The sequence below is a fragment of the Phyllobates terribilis genome, unplaced genomic scaffold (genome assembly GCF_046119375.1).
Source record: "Phyllobates terribilis strain yellow unplaced genomic scaffold, ASM4611937v1 Scaffold_7__3_contigs__length_470593459, whole genome shotgun sequence".
Taxonomy (NCBI): Eukaryota; Metazoa; Chordata; class Amphibia; order Anura; family Dendrobatidae; genus Phyllobates; species Phyllobates terribilis.
The window spans coordinates 402,880,955-402,900,753 of record NW_027362767.1 but is presented as its reverse complement, the minus strand read 5'-3'; the positions used below and the strand labels follow the sequence as shown (position 1 = coordinate 402,900,753).

General features: G+C 39.7%; 1 protein-coding gene across 13 annotated transcripts in view; it reads right to left on the bottom strand.

Moving 5' to 3' along the window:
* The window catches only part of RYR1 (ryanodine receptor 1), a 184,423-nt gene that overhangs the window by 23,311 nt on the left and 141,313 nt on the right, over positions 1-19,799 (bottom strand). For 6 of the 13 annotated variants that reach the window (XM_073641635.1, XM_073641639.1, XM_073641642.1 and 3 more), the window contains 21 exons: positions 19,461-19,542; positions 19,240-19,370; positions 18,833-19,153; positions 18,508-18,748; positions 18,280-18,367; positions 17,651-17,743; positions 17,117-17,131; positions 10,810-10,980; positions 10,647-10,706; positions 10,185-10,319; positions 9,964-10,076; positions 7,624-7,720; positions 7,095-7,201; positions 6,945-6,996; positions 6,404-6,475; positions 6,147-6,246; positions 5,959-6,038; positions 5,613-5,689; positions 5,099-5,172; positions 2,864-2,881; positions 915-995 (listed from right to left, as the gene is read on the bottom strand). In XM_073641635.1, the coding sequence (XP_073497736.1) occupies positions 915-995; positions 2,864-2,881; positions 5,099-5,172; positions 5,613-5,689; positions 5,959-6,038; positions 6,147-6,246; positions 6,404-6,475; positions 6,945-6,996; positions 7,095-7,201; positions 7,624-7,720; positions 9,964-10,076; positions 10,185-10,319; positions 10,647-10,706; positions 10,810-10,980; positions 17,117-17,131; positions 17,651-17,743; positions 18,280-18,367; positions 18,508-18,748; positions 18,833-19,153; positions 19,240-19,370; positions 19,461-19,542 (2,208 nt within the window). The remainder of the gene's footprint in view (positions 1-914; positions 996-2,863; positions 2,882-5,098; positions 5,173-5,612; positions 5,690-5,958; positions 6,039-6,146; positions 6,247-6,403; positions 6,476-6,944; positions 6,997-7,094; positions 7,202-7,623; positions 7,721-9,963; positions 10,077-10,184; positions 10,320-10,646; positions 10,707-10,809; positions 10,981-17,116; positions 17,132-17,650; positions 17,744-18,279; positions 18,368-18,507; positions 18,749-18,832; positions 19,154-19,239; positions 19,371-19,460; positions 19,543-19,799) is intronic. The other 7 variants (XM_073641637.1, XM_073641644.1, XM_073641646.1 and 4 more) reach the window with 3 other exon arrangements.

Sequence of the window (19,799 nt, the reverse complement as noted above, 5' to 3'; positions counted from 1 at the left end):
TTAAATATATAAATTTAATAGCTCTGTTCCTCTTGCTCTGTAAACTGCACCCCTGAAGCCATACATTACCTATAACAGGTGTCCAATTTGCCTGTATAAACGATTGGTGGTGGCAGCTAGTAGTTCTTTTGTTATTGCGGAGCTGGTAGTGACCGTACGAGGGACATATACATACGTATATTCCATGTGTTGGAATCGGAAGTGTATATACCATGCACTCACTGTGAGTTGCCCAATAACGGGCGTAGTAGTGAAAGCAACCGCGGTCTCGTTCATCACTCGTCAGCCAATTGCGTAATTGTCCTGATGATTGAAGTTGCTTTCCCTTGACAAAGGGGTAACAGTGGTGGGATCTGCGTGACCCCCCCCCCCCCGGCTGTGTATCCTTGACAAGTATGTTGTAAGTATTGTACTAAAGCTTACTCCATGCATAGTATCTATGGGTACTAAAAGACGACCTGTCACTTGCCATAAACATATAATTTTACATATCTGCTATAAATGCCGCTGTTCTGAATGTGGCGTTGTTTTTCTTTTGTTCCTCAGCTTCTCTATTCCTGAGATATGGCCCTTTCTCGTTGTGTAAACAATGTCTTGGTAACTTAGTGGGAGTGGTCATCAATTGTTCTGTGTGGGCGTGTTCTTGAGTTCCACACCCCCTTGGCTAACAAAACTAGTTTTACACACAAGGAAGAGAAGGCCATATCTCAGAAACGGAGAGGCGCAGGAAAAAAAGAAAATTACGAATTTAGGAGAGGAGATGCTAAAAAGGAAAAGACATATTTATGGCAACTAAGAAGACCAAAGCCTATAACATTGAAGACTGATATGAAGCACATTGGCGTATGTGAGTCTACCGTCTAGCTCCTTACAAATTACACAAAGATAATTTTTTTTCCAAGATCCTTTCATACCATTATTGTGTCCCTCACAAAGCAGCTGGAGGAACCGGAACAGATCCTGGGTGAACTGGTCGTCCGCCATTACTTTTTCTCCTGAACACAGCGACAATCACAAAAACAGCATCATTAGAGTTGGAGAAGGAACGACTCCAAGTAGGAAAATGTTTAGAAAGAGTAGTGAAAAAGTAGAACAAGTGATTTAAGAGAGAACGATATAGATTATTAATGATAGAGACAGACAAGGAGTAAGACGGGGGAGTAAGTCACGGAATACAATAAGGAGAGATAACGGTAGAAGAAGGAACATAGAACGTGAAAGATAGTGAATAGTAGAACATAAAGATGGAGGGGAAAGAAAGACAGGTCAATAACGAGGTAGAGAATAGTAGTAAGGATGCCGAAAAATAGTAGGTGCGTTATAGACCGAATATGAATCACTCCGGGAGTCAAAGTTAGTTTCTTCCCAAACTCAATACACTACAAACCAGCAAATCCAGAGCTCATGCGGTTAGAGATTTACCAGGTCAAGAGACGAGAGACCTCACAGAAAACCCTGCCCTGGATAAAACTCACAGAGCCTTGTACTGGAAAACTGTACCCACCTCAAGGTAAAAACAGTGCTTACATAAACCCAATGTGAAAAATAACAATTTATTGCACCAGTGCAATCTTAAAATATTTTCCTTTTTATTAGGGCCCCACATTAAAAGAACATAACAACAAAAAAAAGCTAATTTTGCCAACTGCTGCTACTGATCCGTTTAATGTACCCCTCCAATTCTGGGACAAGAGGGCCCTATACCAGTGATTTTCCTTGTAGGACTGGTAGGAGACATGAGCAATTTGGGATAGTTTGGACTCCATCATCATTTGCGAAGGTTGCTGAGGTGTCCTTGTAGGGTCACCATGTCTATAAAGAATGTGGATTCGCTCGGGGGTCACAACAGCTGCTAATCTCTATAGCGTGTATGCACTTGGATAATCCATATATCTACCTAGTAAACATCTGAAATGATGGAATCTAAAGATGTGTAGAGGAAAAGACACAGCAGACTCTCTATTTGGCAAAGCCTCGAAACCCAAATTTCCAAAATCCATTTCCAAACACCCTAATCTGCTAGAAAGAGCAGAATGATTAATTAAGGTATCTCTACAAAACATTTGAGGAGGACCAAGTGCATCTATGCATTTTATTGAAAACAGTAGGCTTTCCACATAAACAGTGTAATGCCTTATTTCACCAATGGTGGCACTGTGAGGAAACCAAACACTTGAGTCCAGGTTCCTCTTGCAATTGCAGCTGAGCAATGGTGGTCTCCAAAATGGAGAAACCCTTCTCATATCTGATGTGCTAGGCTTCTAAGACCTGGAAGCCATTCGGTCTCTCTGATGAGGCTTAGTTAGTGATTGGTTAGTAAGGAAAGTGAGGGGATCATGGTGCAGGGAAATTAGTGGTGATGGAATAAACGGGGATGACTCAACCCTTCCCTATCTGTTGTCTCAATACATACTCATAATATGAAGGTTACATATCCAAATATTAATCTCTATGGTATGAATTATCATAATTAATAATTATCTTCCACTTAAAGGAACCTTTCATGTTACAGCATAGAATAGAGCAGAGGTAGCTGAGCAGATTGATATATAGTTTTGTGGTATAGATTCAAGAGTTAGGAGTCGGTGGGTGGTCCTACTTAGTGATTGACAGCTGTCAATCACCAGAAAGGACCGCCCACTGGACTCCTAAGCATAGGAAGAGCAGTGGATTAAATTAATTAAATGCTATCATGTATAAAAAATATTTCTATCGATTTCCTGCTAAAATGGGTGAAGAATCAATGAGCTGAAAAATTCCTCTTTTAGGTTGGGTTCAGTCAGTAGGAGGAGAGGGGGCGAGGAGGACGACAATGAGCAATTAGTTGAAGCATCGGTGGAGCGTGGTTTAAATGAACATTTACCCTGTTCACGGTTGATGACTGGGAACCAAGGAGGTCAGGGAATGAGAGAGGCAGGCAGGAAAAGGAGGGGGGCACAACCATGTCAGGGAACAGGAAGGAAAATGTGATTACCATTATTTCAAACTCATTAATTGGATGGTGCCAAAAATATAACAACAGTCCCCTCCCAAAGCCCCCCAACAACGAAAAAAGGTAAAGAGAGAGAGAGAGAGAAACACAGTTTGTCATATGGAACACATTATGTCCTGTGGGTAAAGATGATGTGATTAGGATACAGGTGGGTCTGGAGAAACATTGGCTACATATGGATGACATGATAGATATCATATTGGCTAGATATGGATGGAAGCCACGATATAGACCCTGACGGGTCCGATACAAGATACAACAGTGCATGATTCAGGAAATGGATATAAACAATACAATGGAATGACCTACTGGATTGGTGGTCTACCTTTAGATAACTTCTTAAAAAGGACTTTAGAAAACCCATTTTCATATATACTACTAGGAATTCTAAGTAAAAGGGTTATTCTCAACTGGGCAATCTATTACCTAGTCAAAGAATACTGTAGGTAGGTGGGTAGGAAGATAGGTAAGTGGGTGGGTAGGTGGGTAGGTGAGTAGGTGGATAGATGGGTGGGTGGATAGGTGAGTAGGTGGATAGATGGATGGGTGGATAGGTGGATAGATGGGTGGGTGAATAGGTGAGTAGGTGGATAGATTTGTCGGTGAATAGGTGAGTAGGTGGATAAGTGAGTAGGTGGGTAGATGGGTGGATAGGTGAGTAGGTGGATAGATGGGTGGATGGATAGCTTAGTATGTGGATAGATGGGTGAGTGGATAGCTTAGTATGTGTATGGATGGATGGGCAGATAGGTGTGTAGGTGAATAGATGGGTGGTTGAATATGTGAGGGTGGGTGAATATGTGATTACGTGGGTGGATGGATAGCTTAGTAGGTGGATAGATGGGGGGTTGATAGTTTAGTAGGTGGATAGATGGGGGGTGATTAACTTAGTATGCGGATAGATGGGTGGGTGGCTAGCTTAGTAGGTGGATAGATGGGGGGTGGATAGATGGATGGGCAGATAGGTGAGTAGGTGGCTAGATGGGTGGGTGGATAGGTGAGGTAGATGGATAGGTGAGTAGGTGGATAGATGGGTGGGTGGATAGGTGAGTAAGTGGATAGGTGAGGTGGGTGGATAACTTAGTATGTGGATAGATGATAAGGTGGATACATGGATGGGTGGATATGTGAGTAGGTGGATAGATTGGCAGGTGGGTGGACAGCGCTGTATTCACCCATCCTTTAAACAGGTAATACCTTGCCCAGTTTGGAATAGTCCTTTAATAGAGAAGGGTCCTCCATTCATGTTCCTCTTCATCTCTTGGTCACTCTGGAGGATCTGCCCTCCCGACATCACATAGTCAACCCATTTATGTGAATGTGTACCCTGTCATACTTTGTTTTCACTATGGTTGCGCTGCAGGGACTTTTAACACTTATATTTCTGTACAGATTGTTACTGATTGTTGAGGATCCCAACACTTTGTGATCAGCTTGACCCTTCTATCAAGTAGAGATTGTCCAAAGTAGTGATGTCTTTTAAGGGCACGTTAATTAAAATATAGACTGCACTGCTCAGATTATAAACTAAATCAGTTACGTTAAAAATCCTAATTTTATGTTCTTGATATTTTACAAACATTTGTGTAGTTCTTTACATCTAATAATTATATGGCTATATTAATATTTAAAAACTCAAAAAGTTTAAAAAGTAAATAGAAAATTACTAAACTTATTTTTACGATATAGAGCAGTATTTGACAAATAGTAGTGGACACATAGTAGTGTACTGGGTTTAAAGAAACACTCCAAGAAAAATGGAGGTTATCTACTTTAGGATCTGATGTGATGGAGTAGGACATACAGATTCAGAGACCACCAGAAAGAGAATCCTTATGTCATGCATGACCCACTCATTGGCCTTGACACTGTCTTTTGTGGAGTGTTCCTTTAAAGTTTTTATGATTTTGAATACTAAATGCCATACCTTGACGATCAATGACTTCCAACAAACAAGTAAAACATTTTATTTTATACAGGAAATTTATATTCTTATTATGTTTTTTTTTTTTATTATTATTCTTATTATTATTTTTAACATCCTTGTGTATATATGACAATCCAACGCTCAATCATATATCAGATTAATGATGGTTTATTACTCACTTGTGCCCTCCTCTGTTACCATCCCGAGTCCTTCTGCTTTATTTTGGCGCTCAAAAGCATTCAGGTCCAGGACACTAGATTAAAAGAGGACAGATAGCTTGGGTGTACGAATACTCATTTGTGGTAATTTTGTGCCATAGTACAAGATCTGATATGTCAGGGTACTGGAAGTATCCTGCGCTGCTGGAAATATGACAATCCACAATTGGATATGAAGTGCAGGTTTATTGTCAACGTGTTTCAGAGACACACCGAATCCTTCTTCAGGACAACCACACAAGATCTACACTAATACAATAGGTGGTTTCAGATCTTCCATTGGGAGTCAAATCTGTGGCATTGACATGATGGTCCCTTCGGATAATGGCTCTAATATGGTGATCGGTGGTGGTTGTGGAGTACAAATGCTACAACTAACTAAAAGAAAGACTAAAACACAGAAAATATGTAGATTGTGTTGGCCCTTGGAATTAGACGGTAACCATTGTCTATTGAAAACTAAAAAGTTCCTCACCTGCAGGTCTGCATAAGGGCCTGCACACTCTGGAAAAAGCCAACCTCCCTTTTTTCCTTTAGATAATCCAACATTTTCTGTTGAAAAAATAAAAAAAACATCAGGAATGAAGAGTTTTTGTTCAAGACAATGGACCTGGAACATGTTGGCTATTAAGCCACATAAACCAGACGTAGATATTGAATTCTACAAAATCCAACCCAAGCAACATATAAATAAAGCGGACTAGGTAAAAGCCAGAATATTAAACCAATAATCTCATCAATATATATATGGATGGATAAAAATGTATAATTTGTATTACTCGCAAGACTAGTATGGTCCATCTAATAGAGGTGTCTCCTACCTGCTGAACCTCACAGTTGCCACCATTCAGGATAGAGATTCCAAGCTTGAGTGTAGAGGAGACCATAGCTCCAGTTTCACCTATGATACATCGGCAGAGTGAGATAAAGACTTGACCCAAAAACACTGAAAGATCTAGATAAAGTATGAAAAAGGATTATCCATTTGTTAGGTTAGGAGTGTTCACACCTTTACATGCACTGATCATCTGCAAGACCATCTCAGCGGCACCACGGTTATGGAGACGGGATTGCTGGTACAATAACTTCTGCTTCTCCATCTCTTTCTCCTGTGAATAAGGAAAGAAAAAAGCTACTTGTGAGCAATGGACATTGAAGATTAATATTCTTGGATGGGCAGGACAGAAGACCAAAGATTCCACAGAAATTGTTTTTAGAAGCTTCTACATTTCAGGTGCAAAAATTTGACTGATATTGAGGAAATACCTCAAATGTGAGTTCAACTTCTTCCTCCTCGCCGCCACCTTCTTCTTCACCTTCCTCTTCCATATGACAACTCTGTGTGAAATAAGGGCACAGTAACCAACATATCTTACTGAGACAGGAACTAGAAATTACCTGCCAAATGGGTTAAGGAGACAACGTATTTGCAAAGAGAAACCATAGTTTGTGAGGACCACATAATAAGACCACCAAAAGACTTCATGTGTTACATTTCATAAGATACTTTTTGGCTTTGCACTTACAAAGTAGCTCTTCTCAAGAAAGGCTTTGGCAAACTGAGAAGCTACCTATATTGGTGGCACTAGAGACAACTTTTTTCCTTCTGGAGGAGAAATATTTTGCATTACATTTCCCATCTCCTCCATTCGAACTAGAACCTTTGAGGTCCACATTTGGACTGAAGCACATCTTAGTAGAAGATCATCCAGTCTCACTGAAATTATTGGGTTTCAGCTGACCTAAGACTAATGTCTGTGGTGGCCTCATTGTGGATTGTGGACAAAGGACTTTTTTAATAATTTACCTTTGCCATGATATCCGCGTAGGCCATGTATAAATAGTCTTCATCCAGTTTTCTGTAGGAAAACGGTTGATAGGATAAGTTTGAAATGTATTTTTTATATAATTGCTTATGTGGACAGTATTTTACTGAGCTTCCTTTCACGATATTTACGTTTTCTCTGTCAAAGCAGTCCTACTGAAATGAAGGATAAGTTGGTGGAGTGGATCCGGCTTCTTCTCTAGTTCTTCCTCCTCTTCTTCTTCGGCCTCGCTGGACTTCTGGGGAAAAAGAAAATGACACATATTAGGATAGCTGGAAGATTCAATTATGTAATGATAGATTACTGGAAGTGTTGGCAAAACTTTCTGGGCGATGGCAAAATTTCCCAAAAAACTTCACTTCCAGAAGAATTCTTGTGCGTGATAATAGTATGCTCCATCATCAGATGGCACCCCTGTGTCCAACTGTGAACTCAAGGGGGCAATGTGAAGGGCATAGAGGGGCGCAATTTGTTTTTCATGGACAACTGCTACATTTTTGGCATCTTTACAGACTGTCCAGGAACATCTGGATGGTTGGTAACCATGTTGGGTTAAGTGTACAAATAGTTTGGCATTATCTTATAACAAAACCACTGTAATGAAATGTATTTGCACGTGGTCATTTTGCATTTATCGCAAAATTTTCTATCCCTACTTACAGCCAAGTCGTCAATCATCCTGTCCTCAAAGTCATGAGCTTCACTCATAATCCAGGAGTGTTTATAGGCTTCCAAAAACATGTTACAAGCTCGGTGTCTGCAAAAAAAATGGAATTAAAATGTAATATACAATCTGTGTCAATGCGTAAAAATGGCTCGTAAACTGCTAAAGTAGCTTTCTATAAGCATGATTTGGAGCTCTATATCATAAAATTGGAGTTACTTCTGCTTTAGATCACTTAGACATTAATCAACACTAAATGTAGGATCCAATTAGAAATAAAGATAAATAGCCGGCTGAAGGTAGACATTTCTGCTATACACTGTGTGCAGAACTATTAGACAAATGAGTATTTTGATCGCATGATACTTTTTATACATGTTGTCCTACTCCAAGCGGCACAGGCTTGAGAGCCAACTACCAATTAAGTAAATCTGGTGATTTGCATCTCTGTAATGAGGAGGGGTGCTGACTAATGACATCAACACCCTATATAAGGTGTGCTTAATTATTAGGCAACTTCCTTTCCTTTGGCAAAATGGGTCAGAAGAGAGATTTGACGGGCTCTGAAAAGACCAAAATTGTGAGATGTCTTGCAGAGGGATGCAGCAGTCTTGAAATTTCCAAACTTTTGAAGCGTGATCACCGAACAACCAAGCGTTTCATGGAAAATAGCCAACAGGGTCGCAAGAAGCGTGTTGGCCAAAAAAGGCGCAAAATAACTGCCCATGAATTGAGGAAAATTAAGCGTGAAGCTGCCAAGATGCCATTCACCACCAGTTTTACCATATTTCAGAGCTGCAACGTTACTGGAGTATCAAAAAGCACAAGGTGTGCGATACTCAGGGACATGGCCAAGGTAAGGAAGGCTGAAAAACAACCACCTTTGAACAAGAAACAAGATAAAACATCAAGAATGGGCCAAGAAATATCTTAAGACTGATTTTTCAAAGGTTTTATGGACTGATGAAATGAGAGTGACTCTTGATGGGCCAAATGGATGGGCCAGAGGCTGGATCAGTAAAGGGCAGAGAGCTCCACTCCGACTCAGACGCCAGCAAGGTGGAGGTGGGGTACTGGTATGGGCTGGTATCATCAAAGATGAACTTGTGGGACCTTTTCGGGTTGAGGATGGAGTGAAGCTCAACTCCCAGACCTACTGCCAGTTTCTGGAAGACAACTTCTTCAAGCAGTGGTACAGGAAGAAGTCGGTATCGTTCAAGAAAAACATGATTTTCATGCAGGACAATGCTCCATCACATGCATCCAACTTCTCCACAGCGTGGCTGGCCAGTGAAGGTCTAAAAGAAGAAAAAATAATGACATGGACCCCTTGTTCACCTGATGTGAACCCCATAGAGAACCTTTGGTCCATCATAAAATGTGAGATCTACAGGGAGGGAAAACAGTACACCTCTGGGAACAGTGTCTAGGAGGCTGTGGTGGCAGCTGCAAGCAATGTTGATCGAAAACAGATCAAGCAACTGACAGAATCTATGGATGGAAGGCTGTTGAGTGTCATCATAAAGAAAGGTGGCTATATTCATCACTAATTTTTTGGGTTTTTGCTTTTGCATGTCAGAAATGTTTATTTCTAAATTTTGTGCACTGATATTGGTTTACCTGGTGAAAATAAACAAGTGAGATGGGATTATATTTGGTTTTTATTAAGTTGCCTAATAATTCTGCACAGTAATAGTTACCTGCACAAACAGATATCCTCCTAAGATAGCCAAATCTAAAAAAAAAACACTCCAACTTCCAAAAATATTAAGCTTGGATATTTATGAGTCTTTTGGGTTGATTGAGAACATAGTTGTTGATCAATAATAAAAATAATCCTCTAAAATACAACTTGCCTAATAATTCTGCACACAGTGTATGTGCACAAAGAGATTCCAGAAAGGTTTATTTTTTACCTTTTTTTCAGTTCCATTTGAGGATTTGAACATGCAAATTGTTCAATCATTTGTATAATACTCTGGAATACTTCTGTATTATTACTTTTTATTGTCCTGTCAGAGTTGTACTATTAAGCCTTGTCTCTGACAAGAGCTAGCTCCTCCTCCTATCTAACCGCTTAGATGCTACTGTTGCCATTCTCTCGTCCATCTAAGGGGGTTAAACAGACTGGATCAGAGTTATCTTGGATCCTAGCCATTGCAGCAGGATTACCAGCTTTCTACTATAATATAGAACTTGTACAGCTCTTGAGCTCACCCCATACAACTGTTTTTGACTTCTGCCGAACATATATGACAGATGTTGGTAATTGGTTAAAGATGCAAATAGTTTATTATCGAAATATCAGCCAGATATTTAATTTTTTTTTTATTCACCTAGGAAGGTTATATAGTGGAGTCATCCTGAAGCAAGCCACTACAGCACGACGACGTTGCTTGGAGAGAAGCTTGTGCCATACGGCCTTTTTGGACTTGAAAGGATGTTCAGTCTAGCAAGCAAAGAGGGCAAAAGCCAAATCAGTGAGGACAAGATGATGGAAAAGGAAAAAAAAAAGGATACGACAAAAATACGATGATAAACATTCAAAATCTCTCACCAGTTCCAAATGGAAGAGCACAGCGGAGACTTCCTGCACACGCTTCACTATCTTCTCAGGGTTATTGGAGTCTTCTGCTTTCCCCGACATTTTGTTATAAAGGGCCATTTGCCAGCGCATAGAGGAATTCTCACACTGTATAGAGTGAAGAGATAGGATAGGTCATGAGCCTATAATAGCAAGACACAAAAAAAAATGGCAAAGCCATGTGCTAGCGTCCACATAGGTTGGTACCATGCAGTCATAGGTACTCGATGTGCCGCTATATGACACCTCTGTATGGTACCTCATCATGAACATATTCTATCTTATTATTATGTATTTATATAGCACCATTGATAGACTGGTACAGGGGGATGAGGGCCCTGCCCTTGCGGGCTTACATTCTACAGGCCTACATGTCAATTAATTACATATTGTTAACATTTAGTATACTTTAAGATTAGGTCAGAATCCACCAACCTTGCCTTGTAGGTGAAGATTATTCTGCAAGAATTCCCTCACTTCTTCATCTGTGTCTTTCTGTAGAGAAATGGCAAAATAAACCCAACGAGTGACCAAGATCAATGGAGACAACATTAAAGATTAAAAGACTATACTAAATGTTTTTCGGGATGACACCCACCAGTGCATAGCGTGTCTTGGCTAATGAGATCAACTCTTGGTCAGTTGGGGAACACATGTTTAACCCAATTGGAAGCATCTTCTTGAGGGTGGCCACAATCAGTGATGTCTGAACAGAGTACCGATCCCCACGGCGTTTCTTCTTTGTGCGCTCCTGATCAGAACCACCAGACTAAAGGGGAACCGGAAAGTTAGATCATCTAGTCTTGGAATGAGAAGATTGGAAATATGCAGTGCATGCAACTCAGCTCAAGTGTGACACCAAGAAACAAATCAAACACCTTAACAGATCATCAATCGCAAAAGGCATCAAAATCTCATCCATCCAGCCATGAGCTGCAATCTTCCAAGTGTCTGTTCAGCAAATATTGGAAGCTACTTGAACTAAATACTTTTTGCCAAGATCTAGCCAAAACCAAAGTCCACCACCAACCTTCACTCTAAGAGTCCATTTTTTCCCCCAAAGTCTTGAAATAATTAAATTATGGACTTAATTACTTTAATCTGATACAACTACGGTTGATACTACTAGGACATTACTGACTGTATCATAGAATCTTTATGATTGTAGTCGTCAATATACCCAAGTCTTCTACCATTTGACATTGACCAATATTTCCATATTACAAGTCCTACTGACTTTTATCAAACTGTTCATCGTGATACCAGTAAGATAAACTATCTTCAACTTTTAGGCAACAAATGAGGCAGCACATACAATATATAGTGGTCTTGTAATATTTTACGCTACAGAGTGATGGATGGTACAACACGAAGTATGGAAATAGTTTACAGCATTATGAAATGAGCATTCAGCTAACAAGGTGGAAACCGATATGGTCAAAGGGGTCATTTTAGGATTTAATATTATGGATTATATTAGGATATAATATAAATACTGTTAGATTTAACAAATCAACAATTTTTACTTTGTTTTCACATGTTTGTTTTTTTTACGCATTCATGTGTATTATTATTACTGTTACATACTTGTTATGACGCCCCCTTGTGTTTTATTAATCCCTTCTCAGAACATCATTGGTGATCAGAAGAGGATTATAGTATAAGATTCTTACTGCTCTATGTCCCGTGAAGAAGAGAATCCCGTAAGTTGGGCTGAGATACTGAGCATGTGCGACCACTAGCACTAGAAAAATTGGGAGGACGTTCAGAGAGCAGGGGACACCACGCTAAGTATGTAACAACTAGTAATAACTTCACAACAGACCATTTTTCTTGTAATTTTTCTAACACAAAAATGGTTTATTTTGCTAGATCGAAGAGAAACAAATATAATATTAAATCAAAGGACGGCCCCTTTAATCTTAGAAGGGAACGCACAGATGTGGGTGAGTACAGACATGTAAGAAAAGAATAAAATACTAGGAGTATGAAAGAGTATGAGAAGTAGTATGCATGAACCAAGGTTATCAAGTATGAGAAATAATGAAGAACTCACAGCAGATACATGCCATAGATATTTTTGGATGCCTCAATGGGATAAATATTTTTTTTAATCAGGATTAATGTTTGGGAGATTAGAAATCATTGAACGGTAAAAAAAAGAAATAGGAGTACAGGGAAAAAAACTCAAACTTTAACAAAAATGAAATATATGGTTTGTCTCATCTCCTATGATATGTATCTGTCAATGAAGAATAAGACCAGATGAGATGATGATGACTTGAAGGTACATAGAACAAGATATGAACCTTTACAAAACTTGACCACAGCATTATAAAGTATGGACAGACATAAAATATGGTGAGGCCATGCAGATGGATGACGCAGATGATTGACTCCCATGAAGGATAGCATTTCATGTCTGTACAGAAGGGGAGATATTAGTAGAAGGAGACATGATAATTCGGGACAAATGACAATACATGAATATATAGGAAACAAACAATAGGTACATCAATAATATACTATAACAAAACGCACATGTATTGTATACATTGTATACATTGTATTGTAAATCCTTAGGTATTTTTCCTATACATCCTCCTCTGCCTTTTCTACTAACAAACATAACTGACGAAGATTAACAGGGAATTCGTCATCAGAAAATGACTGTACAAACCAAGCACAGGTGCTCGGAGCATCCTTGGCACAGCCGAGCAGTTCAGGACACCCCACCACCTACTTATTTTACATCTATCGCCTTGTTCAAAGTAGGTGGGAAGGTTCCCTAAACGGTTCGGTCATGCCAAGGATGCACTGAGTACCGGTGCTTGGTTTGAACAGTCATTTTGTGTTGGCAGACTATTTTTTCTATTCTATTCTATTACTTATTCATTGGACACATACAAGTACATCTCACTAAATTAGAATATCAACAAAAAGTTAATTTATTTCAGTTCTTCAATACAAAAAGTGAAACTCAGATATTATATAGAGTCATTACAAACAGAGTGATCTATTTCAAGTGTTTATTTCTGTTAATGTTGATGATTATGGCTTACAGCCAATGAAAGCACAAAAGTCATTATCTCAGTAAATTAGAATAATTAACAAAAAAACACCTGCAAAGGCTTCCTAAGCATTTAAAAAGGTCCCTTAGTCTGTTTCAGTAGGCTTCACAATCATGGGGAAGACTGCTGACTTGACAGATGTCCAGAAGGCAGTCACTGACACGAAGTAAATGCAAAGTAAATTTTGCATTTCATCTGGAAATCAAGGTCCCAGAGTCTGGAGGAAGAGTGGAGAGGCCACAATCCAAGCTGCTGGAGGTCTAGTGTGAAGTTTCCACAATCAGTGATGGTTTGGGGAGCCATGTCATCTGCTGGTGTAGGTCCACTGTGTTTTATCAAGACCAAAGTCAGCGCAGCCGTCTACCAGGACATTTTAGAGCACTTCATGCTTCTCTCTGCCGACAAGCTTTTTGGAGATGGAAATGTCATTCTCCAGCAGGACTTGGCCCCTGTCCACACTGCCAAAAGTACCAATACCTGGTTTACACACAACAGTATCACTGTGCTTGATTGGCCAAAAAACTCGCCTGACCTTAACCCCATAGAGAATCTATTATAGAGAATCTATGGGGTATTGTCAAGAGGAAGACGAGAGACACCAGACCCAACAATGCAGACGAGCTGAAGGCTGCTATCAAAGCAACCTGGGCTTCCATAACACCTCAGCAGGGCCACAGGCTGATCGCCTCCATGCCACATTGCCGCATTGATGCAGTAATTGATGCAAAAGGAGCCCGACCAAGTATTGAGGGCATTTACTGAACATACATTTCAGTAGGCCAACATTTCGGATTTTAAAATCATTTTTCAAGCTGTTGTTATAAAGTATTCTAATTTACTGAGATAATGACTTTTGTGTTTTCATTGGCTGTAAGCCATAATCATCACCATTAACAGAAATAAACAAGTGAAATAGATCCCTCTGTGTGTAATGACTCTATATAATATATGAGTTTCACTTTTTGTATTGAAGAACTGAAATAAATTAACTTTTTGGTGATATTCTAATTTAATGAGATGCACCTGTATATGCAATCTTATGTTTCCGTCTAGGAGAACTAGGAGTCTTCCTTTGTGGATTTGTTGAGTATTAAATATTAAACTCTGGCCAAACTTTCAGAATAAATAAAATGGAGCTATGGGGTAATGTAATCAGGTCCAATAATCCTTTCGCTCTAGTCATTCAGATCGCAGGTTGCTCTGTACAGGACGTCTTAGAGGTGTGAAGGGTTTTTCTCTTCTTCACCCTCCTGGCTTCCTGCTTGCCGCGGGGGCGGAGTGTTTAACTTGATTGACAGTTTGGACCAGCGGCATGGCTGCATCGCTGTGCTAATTGCGCTTTGCCTATGCAGCATTAAAGGAGGGCCTGAAGCCGAGCGGATCCATGCCTGTGCCCCATTGCAAAAGCATCAACGGGGCCCCAAATTATTTCAAGTCTTTAATAGTAATGGTCTTTTCATATGGGCCAAAGAAACCTTATTGCAACCCCTGCACCTATTATAGATATGTCCCTGCTTCGGCTCAGACAGAACATGACTGCTGCAGTCAATCAGGAGCTGATGATTGACTGCAGTGTCACCTGACACCCCTCACAGGAAAAGAAAGCAATATACTCAGCAGGGTAACACCGACAGAAATATAGAGGAACAACAAGGGTCTGGTAAATGAGAAAAAAAAAATAATTTATTTAATTTTAACACTGTTGGGTTCGTTTTTTTGCTTTTTTTGGCAGTGAACAATATTTTTTAAGGGACTACAATATAAAAAAGGAACTTGGAAACCTGTATTTAAAGTGTCTTTGAGATTTCGGATTTTTACATATGAGTGCTATCCGTGTTTTTCATGGATAGCACTCGTACCCGTGATAGTCTATGGGGCCATTCACATGACATCACGGACCAAGCTGTCCGTTAAAAATTGTGGAGACATGTCCGATTTTGATCCGAGGGTCAGAACAAAATTGGCAATGCAAGTCTATGGGTCCGTGGAAAAATTGGACTGCACTCGAATGACTTCTGAGTGCAGTCCGCTTTTCACGGACTGTCAGAAAGGAGAGGGTGGAGAAACCTTTTTACTCCACGTACAAAACAACTAATGACACCCAGACCACACTCTGATCAAACTCCGATCCCAAAAAAATCCCAGCCTTAGTGCATTATTCATCAAGTAATAGATATATTATTGTTGGACCAGTAGAAGATTTGCTTTCCATAACATTTCTCGTCTTTGCGCACACATTAATGTTTTTACATAGACTACATTACCAAACATATGTCCATGTTAATTGACGTGAAATAAGACTGCATTTCTGTTTTGAATACATTGCCAGAAATATACAATAAAAAATAAAAAAAAACTTCAGAAGAATTCCACAGAAAAACATCACCCTCCAAGGCAGACACAGAAGAATACAATAAAGCAATTAAAGAAAAACAACAAAAGAAAAAACAAAACAGCAGATTTTTGGAAGGGTGCAGCCTTCCCGCGCCTCGGATGTCACCCACATCTGTGCCCTCACTCTGTGCCAACACATTTGACGTGCCATGTGTTGCTCAGGCACAAAACACTCAGCCATTCCTGTCTCTGGAGTGGCTGCAGAGAACATGCAAAATCATCTGTCTATCTGACCTCCTTTCACTTTTTTGACAAAAAAAAAAAAGAAAAAAGAAAATGACTCCTGACAGCTCCTCTGTGAGAAAGATCTGCAAAATGTGGTCTAGTTTGGTAATTATCATCCTTAACTAGTGGTATACGGGCCATAAAGGTGTCCAATTATCACCCCAGGTACATGTGGAACTAGGTGGGTTGGCCTCATAACCCTTTCCAATGGGCAATAGGTTGAAGGGTCCTGCTAACCACTGCCATGTTTGAGGGACTTCTCCAATGATGATATGCTATGCTTCTAATTAAGATGTACAATGGACAACCTAAATAGTCCAATAGTTAGACCTCGTTCTGCATTTTGTAAAATGTGGCTCATAAAATTCAAGAAGAGTATAATCTTGTTTAATTTTATTTCTTATTTTTGTTGTAATTTTAACCACCTGGTGTAAATGCCGCTGTTCTCCTGAATCCGGCGTTGTTTCTCTTTTGTTCCTACGCCTCTCCGTTCCTGAGATATGGCCCCCTTTTATCTGTATGTTATGCCAGTATTTTAAGTTAAGTGGGCGTGGTCATCAGTAGATGCCAATAGAGCAGCTTTGTGGACCACGCCCACTTAGTGCTAACAATTCAATTTACATCAAGGAAAGAGGAGGCCATATCTCAGGAACGGAGAGGCGCAGGAGCAAAGGAAAAGCATCGCCGGATTCAGGAGAACAGCGGCATTTACACCAGGTATAAAAATTACATATTTATGACATGTGATATGTCCCCTTTAAAGTCACCTATCAAAGTGAACTGCAGGGTATTCAACCTTGAGTCATGACCTTGAAGGTGAAGGTAAAGAAGCGGACTGTGTGATGGACTAAAAAAGGCCTTAGTCTTTATCTACAATGATGTAAGATCGGAATAAACAAAACCATAACTTAAATTCCCTACATTGTACCGCCCCTTATAGTAAGCATATATGTAGGATATCCTACAAGAACTTTTAGGCAGTAAAGTGAAAGGAGTCCTGAAATTATTATTATAGGATTAATTAAATATTTGTTTCAGCTAAGAACTGTACAAACTAAGGGCGGCCAACACTGTACAGCGTTGCACAGCACTTCAGTGACAGAAGTGATATACAAGTGAAAGCAGGACAGACAGACGGAAGTAGCCATGCTTCCCACACAGGCAGAGGGCAATAACGCAGCAGCCCCACCACAAGAAAAGAGGTTGACTGCTGACCTGGCTGTCTCCAGACTAACAAGGGAACAAAGAGAGAAGCATATAAGTATGTTACAGAATAAACTGGAAATGAAGAACATCTAATAAGAAAAAAAAGTTGAAAAAAAAGTTGGGTATGTAAAATTAAAATATACATAATACTAAAAGATTCATGAGAAATTCCTAATTGGAATCAGAACTAGACTAGTAACACCAAACAATACACCAAGAACATCTCCGATGACCACTCTAGAACGTAGCTTGGTTGTCATCTCGTCCATTGTTGGTTCTAGAATCTTTCACGTTATGAAAACCTACCTATATAGTGTATATTCCTTATGTAGGAGTTGTCACCATACATTTGTGCGCACTTAGCATTATTTGTCCATGATAAATTACGATGTAGTATGTAGGAAAATAAGGTAGGTGTCAAAACAGAGGATGGGATTCGTTAGAGGTCTGTAATTGTCATGGCGGTAGGAGGTACATGTAAAAGATGTAATTCAAGAGCTCATTGAAGAACTGTATGGAGATGCTTCTAAATGGTCGACCCACCTTGGACATTTTGCTTTTGCTGTCTGCGGTGAGGAAGGACATGTTGTTGATTTCATTCTGGACCACAAAATTCTGTTCCTCTCGTTTAAAGTTCTAGTGGAGAAGAATAAATATTAGTTTATGCATTTTTCATACCATAACTGGTACTTCTACTTGAAATCTTAATTTTTCAAAAATATTTATTTTTCCTACATGTAAGCTATGAAAAAAATTCTAGGAGTGTTCTTCACTTCTCCAAAAGTTATTGGTAGTATATTGAGGGAAAGGTACCAGGGCTTTTGGGCTTCAAAGTAGCAAAATATTTTTTCCTGTGGAGTAATGCCAATGAAATTCCGCACTCAGTTGGTATCCTTAAGGAAAGCCAGTTCTCCCCACCCTGAAAAGCTGCACCAAGGACTTCTCATTCAGCTAACCAAACTCTGTTTTGATTAAGTGTAAGTAGCATGAAACAGCTGTCTGCAGATTGGTGTCAGACTTGCCTTAGTCATGCTACAAGGCTTGTTAAACATATGATGGACATGTAGGTCTCACGTCAGATCAGGATGTAAGGAACGGCCCCGAGAGCTGAGCCTGCTCTATATAGGGTGGATACCAGCTATCATATACTCATATTAGGATTTAGAACTTACATGGGACTTGGACCAGAAGATGAACACTTCTCCAACCATGCGGAAAAGTTCTTCTGCATCACAGTTGGGTTCTGTCAGCCAGTTTGCTCTAGAAAATAAGCAATGCAATGTATTGGTAATTCCAATATCACTCCAGGTTGCAATAAGAGATTTTGATGGCTCATTAGGATGACCCACATTAAACCTTGATCTTTTTGTAGTCACTTAGTGTCCTGTTGGTTATTATACCTGTTGTTGTCCACATAGCGGATAAGTAGAGGATAAAGAGCATAGAGGTCTCGGCATAAAACAGAGAACTCATCACGAATCAGACTCTCCGAATCTTCAGATTCACTCTTAGCTTCAAGACGGAGCTGATCTTCTTCTGCCACAACTTTTCCTGCCCGTTTTTTCAGCTTTTCCATGGTGGGAATAAAATGGGATCGAAGAAGTTCCGGCTTTGCCTTGCTTACAATGGGTTGGGCAAACACTGGCGGAGAAAATTTTTATATATGTTACAATCTTGGTGTCCTTGACTATCCTGCAAAAACACAAACTAAGCCTTCTAAAATACCTGCTAGCCTCTTCATCCAGGAGGCCTCATCTATACCAAGGTTGTTGACAACAATTCGGAGGATGTTTCCCAGAAGGGCATTGAGATGTTCAGAAGTGACACTTGTACAGCAAGGTGAAGAATCATCTGGGATGTTCTCCGGTCCTCTTTCCCACCAGCGAGGAAGATAATTACACAGCATAGGCAATGTTACTTCAATTACATGAGGCATCTCGGTATATCGAGCACCAGACTCAGCCAACATCGAGATTTCCTTAGTCAAAGTCTGGAGATCAGGTATGTCGGGACACATTTCTTCAACAGAGTTGGGAAGACCCAGAACTATGAAAAATTTCAAAAAGTCAAAATTTAGAAAAGAACTTGATGAGAAGTGATTTTTTTTACGTGTGTTTTGTTCTCATACTTACTGGCACGCTCCCGAGGAGATTTGGTGGTATAAACCGAGTAGATATTATACTCATTCAGGTGTGGTTCCAAGAAAGCCACAGGCATGGCAGCGGCAAGTCTGGCCAGACACTCTCCCAAAGCTGGCCGCTGTCTGATATAGGACACAGGTATAAAGTTTACATCTAGAAATTAACCATTTCCACTATTTGTAATAATTAAACATCAAGATGAACATCATTACTTTTCAACATAGGGGTTCTTGGTGGTTCCCAGAGAGTAGATACTGCACAAAGTTCTGTAGCAGGAGACTTGGACATCATCCACTAACGTGACAGAAGAAGACAACATGTCAATGGTGTAATGCAACTATATAAAAAAAAATGTAATGAGTGTAATAAAGAGTAGAAAGATGATTGTACTATACAAGGTATATAATGGAAGCGAGGCCCTTAATATATTGTTTTTTTTGTGTGTTTCATTTTTACAGCATTTATTGTGTGGTAAGAATGACCTGGCAACATGATTTTTTAGGCTACTTCTATTTTTTTTCTATTTTAGTGGGTGAAAAAAATTCTGAACC